Source organism: Sceloporus occidentalis, unplaced genomic scaffold (assembly GCF_023333645.1).
Source record: "Sceloporus occidentalis isolate IW3139 unplaced genomic scaffold, rSceOcc1.0.p SCAF_1, whole genome shotgun sequence".
NCBI lineage: Eukaryota > Metazoa > Chordata > Lepidosauria > Squamata > Phrynosomatidae > Sceloporus > Sceloporus occidentalis.
Genome location: NW_028316981.1, coordinates 221,806,893 through 221,821,493, shown reverse-complemented (window position 1 = coordinate 221,821,493; position 14,601 = coordinate 221,806,893). Strand labels below are relative to the sequence as shown.

General features: G+C 41.0%; 1 protein-coding gene across 3 annotated transcripts in view; it reads right to left on the bottom strand.

Moving 5' to 3' along the window:
* Positions 1–14,601, bottom strand: part of SLC44A2 (solute carrier family 44 member 2 (CTL2 blood group)) — an 89,598-nt gene that overhangs the window by 29,209 nt on the left and 45,788 nt on the right. For all 3 annotated transcript variants that reach the window (XM_089489105.1, XM_089489106.1, XM_089489107.1), the window contains exons 2-7: positions 11,837–11,885; positions 10,135–10,208; positions 8,684–8,768; positions 5,510–5,594; positions 329–457; positions 108–168 (exon numbers count right to left, since the gene is read on the bottom strand). In XM_089489105.1, coding sequence (XP_089345231.1) covers positions 108–168; positions 329–457; positions 5,510–5,594; positions 8,684–8,768; positions 10,135–10,208; positions 11,837–11,885 — 483 coding nt within the window. The remainder of the gene's footprint in view (positions 1–107; positions 169–328; positions 458–5,509; positions 5,595–8,683; positions 8,769–10,134; positions 10,209–11,836; positions 11,886–14,601) is intronic.

Below are 14,601 nucleotides of genomic sequence, written 5' to 3'. Positions count from 1 at the left end.
TAAAGTGTCTAGCATCTGCTGCAGTTGCTTGGTTGCATTAAAACTGTTGAGCTGCTCGAGAAGCCAGCACCAAATCCCTCAGCTTCCTCCCAACCAAGCAAACTCACAGGGCTTGCTCGGAGTCAGCATGGCTGGGCAGTCACCATCTTTCAAAACTTCAGGGGGACTCTAGAACAAAGAGAGAGAAGGGAACAATGGTTAATTTCTTGACAGAGGAGGAAGTTCTGCATATTCCCTCCCAGGAAGAACAAATCCAAAAGGAAAATGAGGGTCCAGCTATATATGTGGACATGTTCCCAGTCATTACCTGTATACACAGCTCACTCACCTTTCTCAGATCTTTAAATCCTGGCACACAAAACTGTTGATAATATTTAAGGTCCCCAGTAGCCGTAATGTCAGTTGTGTAGGCTTGTAGGTAGGTGAGATAACGTTCTGGACAGCTGCTTACACAGATCTGAAAGGAGTCCCAAGAAACATAACAATTCAGAATGTAAATAAGAACCTCTATACACAATAGAGGTATCAAACACAGTGGTGAATTCCCAGCCATGATGAATCTTATGAACATTTAGTGGATCAGCAGTTCAGAGCCTGTGGGAAGGTCTTTTTTGGATTCCAGGATTCCAACTGCTACAAACACCCCAGCTACTATGACCACTGGCCATGCTGGCTGGGGAGTTTTGGGAGTTGTCACACTAAAAGTAACTTTTTCAAGCATACGTTTTTTAGGCTTTTTATTTTAAAACTCCATTAAAACTTCCTAGGGAATTACACTGCTTTTTAGTTACTATATAAGCCCAATTCTTTGCAATATTTTCCTGTTGCCAGCAGGCGTCTCATACACTCTTGCTCTGGCTGCTTACATTTTGTTGTATTTGATATCAGAGGAACCGTTCTTGTCCTCCTCTAAGCATCCTAGGACTGAATGCTAAAGGAAGAACCAGAACAGAACAATATGGACTCTTTGAATTCGGGGTGGGAGGTTAATAATCCATCTGATATGCCAATAAATTTTAATTGACACTGAAGCCACCTCCATTAAATTAAGGATATTTTCACTTTTATGCCTGCTTAGTATGACTACTACAATTACAAGCATTTGGCGATACAAGTGGAGTCTCCCTTATCCAAAATGTGTGGGACCAGGAGTGTTTCAGATTTTGGATATTTTTGGATTTTGGAATATCTGCCAGCCATCCACTTCTGCCTTGTGAATGAATAACCAGGAGCGCTGCCGTTGCTGCCTCAATGGCAGAAGTGGGTGGCTGTATGACACCCCAGAGATCTCCCATACCCCTTACATAAAATAAAATTGTGCAATACAGTCAACCCTTGATACCCACAGATTCCTCATCCACTGATTCAAACATCTATGACTTGAAAATATATATTTTTAAAAATAAAGTCCAAACAGCAAACTTTAACGTTGCAATTTTATGCCGAATGCATCTGAGGAAGTAGACTGCAGTCTACGAAAGCTCATGCTGCCAACTTCTTTCTTTAGTTAGTCTCAAAGGTGCTACAAGTTCTCTCTACATATTTATTCTACAAACTAACATGGCTATATCTTTGAATTTTGCCATTTTATATAAAGGGACACAATTTTACTATACCATAATATTTAATGGGACTGGAGCATCCACAGATTTTGGCATTCAGGGGAGTCCTGGACCAACCCCCGGTGGATACCAAGGGCCCCAATCTATTTGCAAGCTACAAGGAGAGAAACATGAAGAGATTGCAAAAACCTGCTTTTAAAAAATGCATTAAAAATAGACTGAATGTTATGATGACTGGGACAATGGTGGGAGGAAGAAAGCAGCACCGGATGTTAGTGGGTGATAGGATTCAGGAAGAGAAGCCTCCGCAGCAACCTGAGTTCTATAAACCTAATGGGAAAAAATCCCAAATTCTCCTGGAGGAGCTTATCTTTTAGCATGACAGCATGAGCAAAAGCCTTACAGCCACTTGCTAATAGTAACAGTCCAGCTCAACCATATTGAGACATGTGGTTGCTGTTGTTATTTATGTTTCTCCTTTCTTTCCCCGTTTGAGTGCCACTTATTGTTGAGTCATCTCTAATTCTGTTGAGTAATACCTCTAAAACCATAATGAATAAAAGCAGTGATATTGGACAACCTTGTCTTGTACCTTTCTCAATCTCGATCCGTTCTGATTTATTCCCATTGACTATGATTTGTGCATTTTGATCTTCATATATCTTTCTTATCCAAGTTTCAAAGTCCGCTCCTAATTCCATTCTTCTTATTATTTCAAACATGTAATTCCAGTTGACGCTATGAAACGCTTTCTCGGCATCCAAGAATATTAAGCCTAATTTTTTATGATTGTTTCTCTCGTAATATTCTAGAATATCAATAAGAAATCTGGTATTTTCATTAAATTCTCTTCTCAGAAGGAATCCTGATTGTTCTTCTTTAATGTAATCCTGTAATATCTTTTTGAATCTATCTGCCAAAATCATTGTAAAAATTTTATAGTCAGTATTCAATAAAGAAATTGGTCTGTAATTAGCTACTTGTAAAGAATCTTTCCCCTCCTTAGGAATTATTGTGATGTTTGCACTTTTCCATGACTCAGGGATTCCGTGTTCTTTTATATCATTCAGAGTTTTTACTGAAGGTAATAATAATAATACGTTTTATTTATAAACCGCTATTCCAAATAGATCATAGCGGTGATTTAATTTAATTTAAATTTAAATTTAATTTCCTCTATAAATTCCTTATAATATGTTGACGTGCAACGGCAACGGGGAGCCTCTTCTGAACAAGTCTTGCCCATAAAAACCCATAATAGGGTCACCATAAGCCAGAAACAGCTTCAAGGCACACAACAACAACAATGCAAAAATTAAAACACAATTAAACTATTTTAATTCTATTTCTATTTTAGAAGCACACATTGAAAACAAGTTTCAAAAAGTATTAAAAGATGCTTAAAATATAATAAAATCAAAACACTATACTCCCACATTACAAACTCCCATCTGCCTCAACACACTAAAAATAAAAAACTTCCTTAAATAAAAAAAAGAAAGACAGCAGGAATGGGGGTAATACATATGCAAAAATACTCAATTATATGGTATGCTGTACTGGAAAATCATTAGAAATGAAATGTAGGAAACCAAGAGGAACAAATGGAATGCAGGACTAAGCTCTTGATGGTCAGCATGAAGAAAATGATGAGGGCTCACAAGATGGCAAGCAAATCTGTAGCTCTTATTGTATCATAAAGGTTTAAAGATTAGGAAGGTCTCAGTATAGCGTGCCAAATAATCAGAAGCCTCAACAGAAAGAAATTTAAAGCAACTCTAAATCTACTCTTGGTCTGTAGCCGCACTGCAAAAATAATATGGTTCGATACCACTTTAACTGTCATGGCTCCATGCTATGGAATTCTGGAAAGTGTAGTTTGTTATTTAACCAGTTTCAAAATTGAGTGGAAGACCATCCTGTTCAGAGAAACATTCCCAGGCATTGCGTGACTATTCTTTGTCATTTGATGTTTTTAATTTGTTGCCTCCTCTACTTTATTGAACCCTTTCCTGTATTGTTTTGTATTATTTATACGTATTATACTATTATTTCTTAGATTGTACGCCATGGGCAGGTTTACTTTATCCATTTTATTGTTTGTATGTACAGCGCTGTGTAAATCTACAGTGCTATATAAATAAAGCATAATAATAATAATGGTTGTGGCACCAATAATAAGGTTTAACACCACATCAACTGCCATGGCTCAAGGCTATGGAGTTCTGGGAAGTGCTGCTCCGCCATGGTGCTGCAACACATTAAAAGCACACATTAAAAACAAGTTTTAAAAAGCATTAAAGCAAACTGCACTTCCCAAAATTCCACAGCATGGAGCCATGGCAGTTAAAGTGCTGTCAAACTGGATTATTTCTGCAGTGTGGATACAGCCTCAGGGTGGAAAACTTGTAGTCTTCCAGATACTGTTGGACAGTAACTCCCAGCATTCCTCAACACTGACTGTGCTAGCCTAGGAAAATGGAAGCTGCAGTCCAGGAACACTAGAAGAGCTACAACTTGCTCACCACTGATTTAGATTAATTACACTTTAATTTTATCTGGGCTTCTTTCCCATTTCAAGAAGTTGCCAATTAGATACAGAGACAGGTTCTGTTTCTGCTATGACTTGTTGCGTATTAAGCCCTATGCAGCTCAGTACTGTAATGTCTGAGAGACTGCGTTCTCCCATATAAGTTGCCTGGTCCTTACCTTCTAAGAGGGAGGGATCCTATTTACTGAACTGTGGGTTAGTAAGGCTCAGCTAATTACCATGTGGAGGAGATCCTTTTCTGTTATGGTGTAACCACCAACTGGAATAATCTCCCTATTCAGATTAGGTGGGCCCCCCATATTCAGTGTTTCCACCATCAGCAAAAGACCTATTTGTGTGCTCAGGAAATGTTCTGATTATTTTTCTTACTGTTCGCATTGTCAGTTGCACCTATATTTTAATGAATTCTTTTCCATTTATTTTATTGGGGAGGGGGAGTGTTTAGAATTATTTTTAAGTTATTGGTTTTATTGTATCAGTTTATGCTGTAAAATGCTTTGACATTTTTAAAATGAAAGACAACATAAGGATGTTAATAAATTAACAGAAAGCTAACACCCAGCTCTGCAAAAAGCCTCAGATGTGTAGATAAGGTTTGTGATTCAATCAAATGCATTTCTAACTATTAACCAGTATTTTTAAGCTAGAAGGATATAGTAGGCCCTTGGTCTGTTGGAGTTTGGTTCCAGGACCTCTGTGGATACCAAAATCCGTGGATGCTCAAGTCCCATTAAATACTATGGAGTAATAAAATGATGTTGCATATATAAAATGGCAAAATCAAGGCTTGCTTATTGGAATTTATATATTTTTGAACATTTTCAAGCTGTGTATGCTTGAATCTGTGGATAAAAAAACCTCCATGGTTATGGGAGACTAACTGTAATGTCTTTTCAACCAGTGCTACTCAAAGTAGTGGTCCATGGACTGCTGCTGGTCCCTGAACCACCAGCTTCTGGTTCCTGGAGTTTTCAGGGAAGAAAAAAAATGTAGGCACAAATATGGTACTAGTTCCTGCCATGGTGGGTGGGTGGGTGAGAGGAACTACCATTCCTCGACATCAGATAGCTTAAGAAGCACTATTTTAAATAATGCACAAAGTAGCCATCATATTAAAAGAGCATGTGTGAGACCCACCACACACCCATTATGATAGCAGAGTAGTTTTGCACTGCCTCCTCTAGTCACTGTGACAAAAAAGAGCATCATATTCCCAGGAGCTCTTAGCTCCTTCCACTTTAGACATTGGGCAACATGACACAGTATTCTATATCTGTCCATGAATTACTGTCAGAAAGCAAGATTCCATCTGCTTAACTGGTCATGCAAAATTATTTTGCAACTCTGATCTATCCAGGTAGAATGCCATGGGCTGTGCCAGAGAAAGAAACCTTACCTGCGTAGTGGGACACTGAAACTCCAGCAGCACCAAAGGACTGGCACATTTCATGATGTTGAAGTAGAACAAGAAAGGTTTGTTCCTGCAAACAGAAAAAAGGAGCTATAAGAACATCCAGTCCACTGTTTGATTCTGTCAGCAGCTGGATTCAGATAATCCAAGAAGTCTGAAGCAATGCTGAAGATATCCATTCCCATCCATCCTTTGGAAAAAGATTAGGTAGAACTAAGGAAAAGTTAAATTTTGGATTACAACTTTCAGATTCCTTCAACCAGCATGGCCAGTGGCTATGCAATCTGGGGATTCTGGGAACTATAGTCCAAAACGGCATTTTTACTTTAGCTTTAGGATGAGAGACATCTCTTCTGTTCCGTTCTTTTAAACGGAACATGTATAAGAAATGGAAAAATTGGGAAATCACCAACGAGGAATTCAAAGAAATAGCAGGCATGTGTAGGCGTAAAGTCAGAAAAGCTAAAGCACAGAATGAACTCAGGCCTGCTAGAGAGGTTAAGAAGAACAAAAAGGGCTTTTTTGGATATGTCCACAGCAAAAGGAAGAAGAAAGAAACGGTAGGTCCACTGCGTCGAGAAGATGGCAAAATGCTAACAGAAGACAGAGAAAAGGCAGAATTACTCAACACCTTCTTTGCCTCAGTCTTCTCAGAAAAGGAAAAGGGAGCTCAACCTGAGGACAATGGAGCAGAGGATAGAATAGGGGAATTTCAGCACAGAATAAGCAAAGAGATAGTACAGGAATACCTTGATAATCTAAATGAATATAAGTCTCCAGGTCCAGATGAACTATATCCAAGAGTATTAAAAGAACTGGCAAATGTAATATCAGAGCCAATGGCAATAATCTGGAATTCCTGGAGAACAAGAAAAGTCCCAGTAGACTAGAGGAGGGCAAATGTTGTCCTCATCTTCTAAAAGGAAAAAAAAGAGGATCCCAACAATTATCGTCCAATCGGTCTGACATCAATACCAGGAAAGATTCTAGAGCAGATCATTAAACAGAGAGTCTGTGAAGACAATTCCATAATCACAAAAAGTCAACACGGGTTTCAGAGAAACAAGTCATGCCAGACAAATCTAATCTCTTTTTTTGATAAAATTACCAGCTTGTTAGATGAAGGGAATGCTGTGGATATAGTATATCTTGTTTTCAGTAAGGCCTTTGACAAAGTTTCCCATGACATTCTTGCGAACAAGCTTATAAAATGTTGACAACTGTTAGATGGATTTGTAACTGGTTGACCAGCCGTACCCAAAGGGTGCTCAATAATGGCTCCTTTTCCTCCTGGAGGGAAGTGACCAGTGGGGTCCCACAGGGCTTTCTCCTGAGCCCAGTGCTATTCAACATCTTTATCAATGACTTGGATGACAGAACTGGGAGCATACTTATCAAATTTGCAGATGATACCAAATAAGGAGGAGTAGCTAATACTCCAGAGGACAGGATCAAAATTCAAAACGACCTGAATAGACTAGAAAGCTGGGTCAAAGCTAACAAAATGAATTTCATCACAGAGAAATGCAAGGCGTAAAAATGAAATGTACAGATATAGGATGGGGGACACCTGGCTGAATGAGACTACACGTGAAAGGGATCTGGGAGTCCAAATAGACCACAAGTTGAACATGAGTCAACAGTATGATGCAGCAGCTAAAAAGGTCAATGCAATTTTAGGCTGCATCAATAAAAGTATTGTGTCTAGATCAAGAGAAGTAACAGTGCCACTCTATTCTCCTTTGGTTAGGCCCCACCTGGAATACTGTGTCCAGTTCTGGGCACCACAATTTAAAAAGGATGCTGACAAACTGGAGCGTGTCCAAAGGAGGGCAACTAAAATGGTGAAGGGTCTGGAAATCATGTCCTATGAGGAATGACTTAGGGAGCTGGGGATGTTTAGCCTGGAGAAGAGAAGGTTAAGAGGTGATATGATAGCCCTGTTTAAGTATTTGAAGGGATGTCATATTGAGGAGGGAGCAATATGTTTTCTGCTGCTCTGGAGATTAGGACTCGGAACAATGGATGCAAGCTACAGGAAAAGAGATTCAACCTCAGCCTACAGAGGAATGTCCTGACAGTAAGGACTGTTTGACAGTGGAACAAACTCCCTCAGAGTGCTGTGGAGTCTCCTTCCCCGGAGGTCTTTAAACAGAGACTGGATGGCCATCTGTTGGGGATGTTTTGATGGAGGGTTCCTGCATGGCAGGGGGTTGGACTGGATGGCCCTTGTGGTCTCTTCCAGCTCTACGAGTCTATGATTGCTTCTGATTAAAACAGAAGTATAAAGTAAGTAACCAGCATTGCTTAAGGAACATAGACAACAGCCATTGCCTCTTCTCATGCTAATTTTAAAAACTGGACACTGGGGGTCAGTATTATATGGATGCCATGCCATTTAAATGCTCATTGTGGAGGTTTGATGTAATTTTCCCAATAGTGAAAGGAAAGCAATCTGTAGATGCTGAAAGTCGCTCTTATTTTACAGTGTCTTCCAGGAAATTTCACAGGTATGTGGAAGAAAGAGGCACCCCCCCCCCTTCAGCTCTTTCTCCTTCCTCTTCCTGGACTGAACACATCTACTGTCCCTTTCAGGAGCATTGGGGAGGGCAAAGAAAAAAAGAAAAGCCTTTTCTGCTGGTCTGCAGAGGTCCTGTCTTCCATCTCTGGACTGACTTGGTCCAGAATATCACTAGGTCACAGAATATCAGCCAACTAGGTCAAAGCAGAGAGAAAAGAAAGGTTCCCTTCCCAATCTCAAAGCTTGTCCCCCTGGCTTTAATCTGGGACAGGACACAAACAGTCCCAGGGCAACTGACTGGAAACAACACACGAGGAGCATCAACAGTAGCAAAATAACGTGGAAATGTAGTCAGCATGGAACAATACAAAATATCTTTTTTGTTGTTTTAGGGGCTTTATGAGTTAACTCATGGGTAAGACAAACACAATCCTAGGGCTCTTCAGACTGGCACAAAGCTTAGAATTTCTCCACACTGAGAGAAGAAAGGCTGACCTCTCCTACCCAGACGAGACAAAATGGGTAGACATGCATGAATGAAAAAATGAATACAACAAAATTCCCTCTTAATACTAAGGGTATCATTGACTGGGTGTGGAATCATGAAAATACTGAGAGGGTTTCTATCAGATACCTACTCATTAGGTGTTCCCTTCTGGCCACAGAACTGGCCACGACTGTCTGTTGGATAGATCACCTTCCTGGGGTCTCCTTGTGTCCATGCTGAAAAGAAGATAGACATTCACAGTTTGATTGGCAGCTCTACATCATGCAGCATCAACCAAATGTCCCCAGACACTACTTTGAACTGTTAATATACATGTCTTTATTCACATCTTTATTTCAACCTTCCTCCAATGTGTACCTGGTTATTACACCCTCAGAACGAAGAGCTGAGGTAAAATAACCTGACTAACCCATTAAAAATTGGCAAATGATCCAAGTGGCATCTACGCTGCAGAATTAATGCAGTTTGACATCATTTTAACTGATGTGGCTTAATGTTATGGAATTCTGGGATTTGTAGTTTTTTGAGATATATAAGTTTCTCTGTTAGAGTGCTCTGTTGCCACAACAAACTACAAATCCTAGGATTCCATAGGATGGAGCCAGGACAGTTAAAGTGGTGTCAAACTGCATTATTTCTGCAGTGCTGTAGCAGCTCCAGTTGAACCCAAGTCTAGTCTCTATTCATGGTGTTACACACTTTCTTTGTCAAAGGTCTCCTAAATATTTACATAGGCAGTCACAAAATTGCCCATGTCACCCCAATGGTTCCAACCTTGCTGAGATACGCAAATATGTGGTCAAACGGAACCCCAAAATAACCACACCGTACTATATATAGTACACCCACACAGACTAATAAGAGGAGGAAAAAGTATGAGGAAGAGACTGTTAGGCCAGTTTCATGAAATTCTATGCACACAAATTTTATCTAGGGGGAGCAAACATGGGTTTCTAAGAATCACAGCAGGTTTCTTTTATTTTCTTTATTTTTTAAAAAATAAAGAGATATTTACTCTTTAATGGCTATGGGGAGATAGGCCACATAAGACACACTGGAAAATATCTCAAGGATGCTTCATTTCTTAAAAAAGCCTTTTGGGAAGGGACTGCACCTCATCCGTTCTTTTGGACTTGGAAGTCACAATCTCTGTCTGCTTTCAACAGCTCTCAGCTATATCCCTTGCCAGCATCTTCAAGCTAATACCTAAATTCTACCTGCATCCTAGGTTGGGAACATTACTTGTTTGGACTAGAATCCTCAGCCAATGAGGCCAATGGACGAGAATTCTCATCCAAAAGAGTAACATTTCCAAGATATGTGCTAGACACCTTTCCCTAGCCATTGGTGTCAAGATTGGAAGCAATGGGACTGAAGAAGGAAAGGCCCTTTAAACAATTAATCAACCTTCAATTCTTTGTCATGTTTGCTTTTTTAAATTCAGCACCCAAATCAATTCAGGGCAATGCACTTTCTTGCCGGTTATGGTTCCATTTCCCCACCCTAACTGAAACATCTAATCTTCAGCAACAGGAACATTCCCCGGAGCCAGAGAAAGAACAAAAGCTGCAGGATACATACCCACAACTCCTACAGCAACGTAGCCCACAACAGCAACCAGGAGCAGGATGCAGCAAATTATATCCGTACAGCCCCTGAGGGAGAAGGTGGATCCATTAAGAGCAATGCAAAAGTTCCAAGACATGTGTGCCCCCCTCTCACAGTGAGTGGTCATCATTCCCAGTGCAGATGTGCAAGTTTAATTGTGTTTTTTAAATTAAACTCTCAAAACAAACAGAATCAGGCAGCATCTGAACTTTAAAATCACATAAATATACTTAATTACAATACAAAAGCCCACTTGAAGCATGGGGGGGGGGGGGAGTTTACAGGGCTGGTAAAATCAAGTATCTTCGTCCCTCCACATTCACTGGCACAGGACCCCCATGAATGTGAAAAAAATGCACATAACAAAAACTATCATAGGACCGTTACAGACAGGCTCTTGAGGCGCCCCCATCACGTGCTAGGGGTTGGCCGGGGACCTAGTGTCCACACCGGCCTCACCCCTAGCACGTGATGGGGGCGTAATAATGGCGGTGCCCTATACACACAGGCGCCGCCATTATTACGTTCCGGATGCAACAGCGTCCGCACATCACGCGACTCTTATGATGTTGCGAGTGCGCCATTGGTGCCTCGTGGCGTCATAACTGTGCCGCAGGAAGAAGCACCATTTTGGGGCTTCTTTTTTGCTCCGCGCAGGAGCCGCGCGGTTTGGCTGCTGCGGCTCCCTTGCGGAGCAACCAGCAGCGCCGGCAGACTGCCGCTTTTAGGCGATCTGTAACACGCCATAATTATCATAGTTATCTTTTTACCTGAGAGAACACCTCTCTAGGAATCTAGGTCCTCCAGCGCAATTCTGTGGTCAACATCTGCCAGACATTGACCACAGAACTGTGCTGGAGGAGCTACAAATGCCTAGTGGAGTGTTCTCTCTAGGAATCTCTAGGTCCTTCAGTGCGACTTTTGGTTAAAGTTGACCAGAGTTGCGTTGGAGGACCTAGATATTCCTAGAGAGAACATATTAATAAAATCTGTGAATAATCAAATCTGCAAATGTGGAGGGGCGTGTGTGTGTGTGTGTTATTATATGATATTGTATGATATGGTATCATAAGATAATTTAAAGGTATAATTTTAATTTTGCTAGTTGTTTATGTCACAACTATTACCATTACATTCAGTGATATATGGGAATTACAATATATGAGTAACATTTGTACAAAACACATGACTAAAGATTCTGATTGGTATGGAATAGGAGGAGGTCAAGGGAGGGTTGACACTATGAGTTACTGCACTGGGTAATGCCAACCTTAGCGATGCCACTGACTCTTGATGATTAAGCTGGTGTAATTATTGTGGATCCATAACAATATATTTTTAAAAAGGAAATCTCAGCTAATACCAGTATGTAACAATTACTGCAAGAGATATGGGGAAAATGGTAATTTAAATATCCTGAATTTCTTGTGGTAGTCAGTAGTATATACCACAACAAATCTATATTGGCTATTATGTTTCATCGTGAAGCAATTACAAGAAAAGAGTATTAGTGATGCAATCGCTCCTTTCTAAATACTCAAACCCAGAAGAACTCAAACCCAGAAGAAAACACTTTTGTAACAGCTTTCTCATTTTGCTCAGCAAACACATTGCACAAAATATCATAGTTATCAGTCTGTGTCATCCATGCTTTCACTAACAGGTTTACACTTACCTGTCATAAATGGGTCCTTTGAAAGTTGGGTCATATTTTTGGGGTGTCCCTAGAAGAAAAGCCAAAGAATGTTATGCGTTAGAGAGCCTCTCCCCCTCCTGCTCCTATCTATCCTGCCTTTTTCCCGGATTGGGACTCAAAAAGGCTTACAATTGTAAGCATTTAACAAAAGCATTGTTAAAAAATCCAGAAAATGCAAAAGTTAAAATACAATTTAAAAAACCAGGGGGGAAAATTACAACCAGGTTAAAAGATATATCATTAAAACACACGTGGACACACACGCACAATAATCTAGCGCACTGAATAAATGAGCCTTATCTCATCACTCATCAAAATGCCTGTAGAAATAGAATAATCTTTGCTTGTCTGTGAAAAGTAAGTGGGGAGGGTGCCAATCTAACTTCTCTGGGAAAGGAGTTCCAGAGCCTGGAAGCAGCCAATGAGAAGGCCCTCTCCTGTGTTCTGTGTTCCCCCAGATGCACCTGTGAGGATGGTGGGAAGTAGAGATGGGCCTCCTCAGCAGATCTCAGAGCATGTTCTGAGGGTGAATGCAATCCTTCAAATAACCTGTACCTGAGCAATGTAGGGTGTTAAAGGTCACAACAAGCACTTTAAATTGTGCTCTGGATGGTTGAACAACCATCCAACCATCTGTTGCAATGAATGAGTTGTGTGCTCCTTGTAGCCAGCACCTGTTGGTTATCTGGCTGCAGCTCTTTGGACCAGCTGAAGTTTCCAATCATTCTTCAAAGGTCGGCCCACATAAAGCGCATTACAGTAGTCCAACCAAGATGTTACTAAGGCATGTGTCATCAAGACCAGACCTAATGTCACAAGGAATGGGCACAGCTGGTGGACATGCTTTGACTGAACAAATGCATTCCTAGCCATCATTGAAACCTGGGTTTCCAAGCTCAGATTTGAATCCAGGAGCCCACCCAAGCTGTGAACCTGCATCTGCAGGGAGTGTAACCCTATCCAGCACAGGATGAATTCCCTGATCTGCCTTTTGACTGACCAGGAGCACCACTATCTTGTCTGGATTAAGTTTCTATTTGTTTGCCTACATACAGTCCATTACTGAGGACAGGGACTGGTTTAAGGACAGCCTCCTTGGATTGAGGAGGAAAGGGGTAACAGAGTTGGGTGTCTTCTGCATATTGATGGCACTGCACCCCAAAACTCCAAAGGATCTCTCCCAGTGGTTTCGTGTATATGTTGAATAGCACAGGAGACAACACGGAACTCTGCGGGACCCTACAGGCCAATGGCCAGGGAGTCAAGCAGGAGTCCCCCAGCATCACTTTCTGGGTTTGCCCCTCCAGAAAGGAATTAAACTAATGGAAAATAGTGCCACTAAGTCCCATCCCAGCAAGGAAACCCACAAGGATACAATGGTCAATAGTACTGAAAGCAGCTGAGAGGTCCAACAGAACCAACAGAGACATACTCCCCCTATTCAGGTCCCGGTGAAGGTTATCCACCATGGCAGTGGCTCTCAAAATTTGGTCTTCCAGGTGCTTTAGACTTCAGGTCCTAGAAGCCCCAGCCAGCTTGGCCAACAATTGGGAATTATGGGACCTGAAGCCCAAAACATCTGGAGGACCAAAGTTTGGGAACCATTGCACCAATGGCAACAAAATTGCCTCTGTCCCATAACCAAGCATGAAATCAGATTAAATGGATCTAGATAATCTATTTAATCCAGAAATCCCTTTAGTTGGGAGCCCAACCCCAGGAATCTTGCCTAAAATGGAATGTTAGAGAATGGCTAATAATTATCCAGAACGGTTGAATCCAAGGAGGACATGTTTAGTAATGTAATGGCCTCCTTCAAGCAAGGAGAGTTCCAGCTTGCCTGAAGGAGGCCATTACAAGCGAGGCATTAATCACTCCCTTTACTCACTCAGCCAGTCCCTCTCTAGGTTTTTAAGTACTATATACTCATGTATAAATCTAGAATTTGTAGTAAAAAAATTGACCCCAAAAACAGAGGTCGACTTATCCACTGGTCAATGTTAGTACTGTACTTTAACTCCTATTTTTTAAAAAGGAACCATGCACTGGTGAAAGGCAAAAGTATAATTTGTCCAGGAAGCACTGACCCTCCTCTATTCTCTGATCCGTACAGCTTTTAGGATGAGTACAAACAGTTAGTTATACCTTCTGGAATTTTGTAAACTCTTTGGCATTGTTTTCCTTTGCTTCATCCCTTAGATCCTTTCTTACGTGGCCCTAAGTTTTACCCTAGACTTATTCATGGGGCATATCAATATCCATAATTTTGGCCCCAAAATCTGCCCTCGACTTATACATGAAGCCGACTTATAGTCGAGTATATACGGTAAGCCAGGAAGTCCAAGGATCTAGAACACATGTGGTGGCACTCATCTCTCCAAGAATCCTGTCCAAATCCTTGGGTTGTACATACTGAAAAGTATCCATTGTCACTGGCCAACCAGGGGTCAGAGTTACATCCACAGGATCTGTTTTTTTAGCAACCAAATCAGAGTAGATCTGAGCAGTTTTATCTGCAAAATACTGGGCAAGTTGTTCATAGAAGGCTATCAAGAGATCTGAATTTTCCTGTCTTGGGCATGTGTGTAAAAGACCACTTGAAATAGCTCTGCTGACTCCATGCAGACACAACAGAAGCAGACAAGAAATTTGCCTTTGTTGCCCGTACTGCCACAGAATAAGCCCTAAGATGAGCTTCAGCCTGTGTTTGATTGGGCTGCTCTAGTCACCTTCTCATTTGTTTA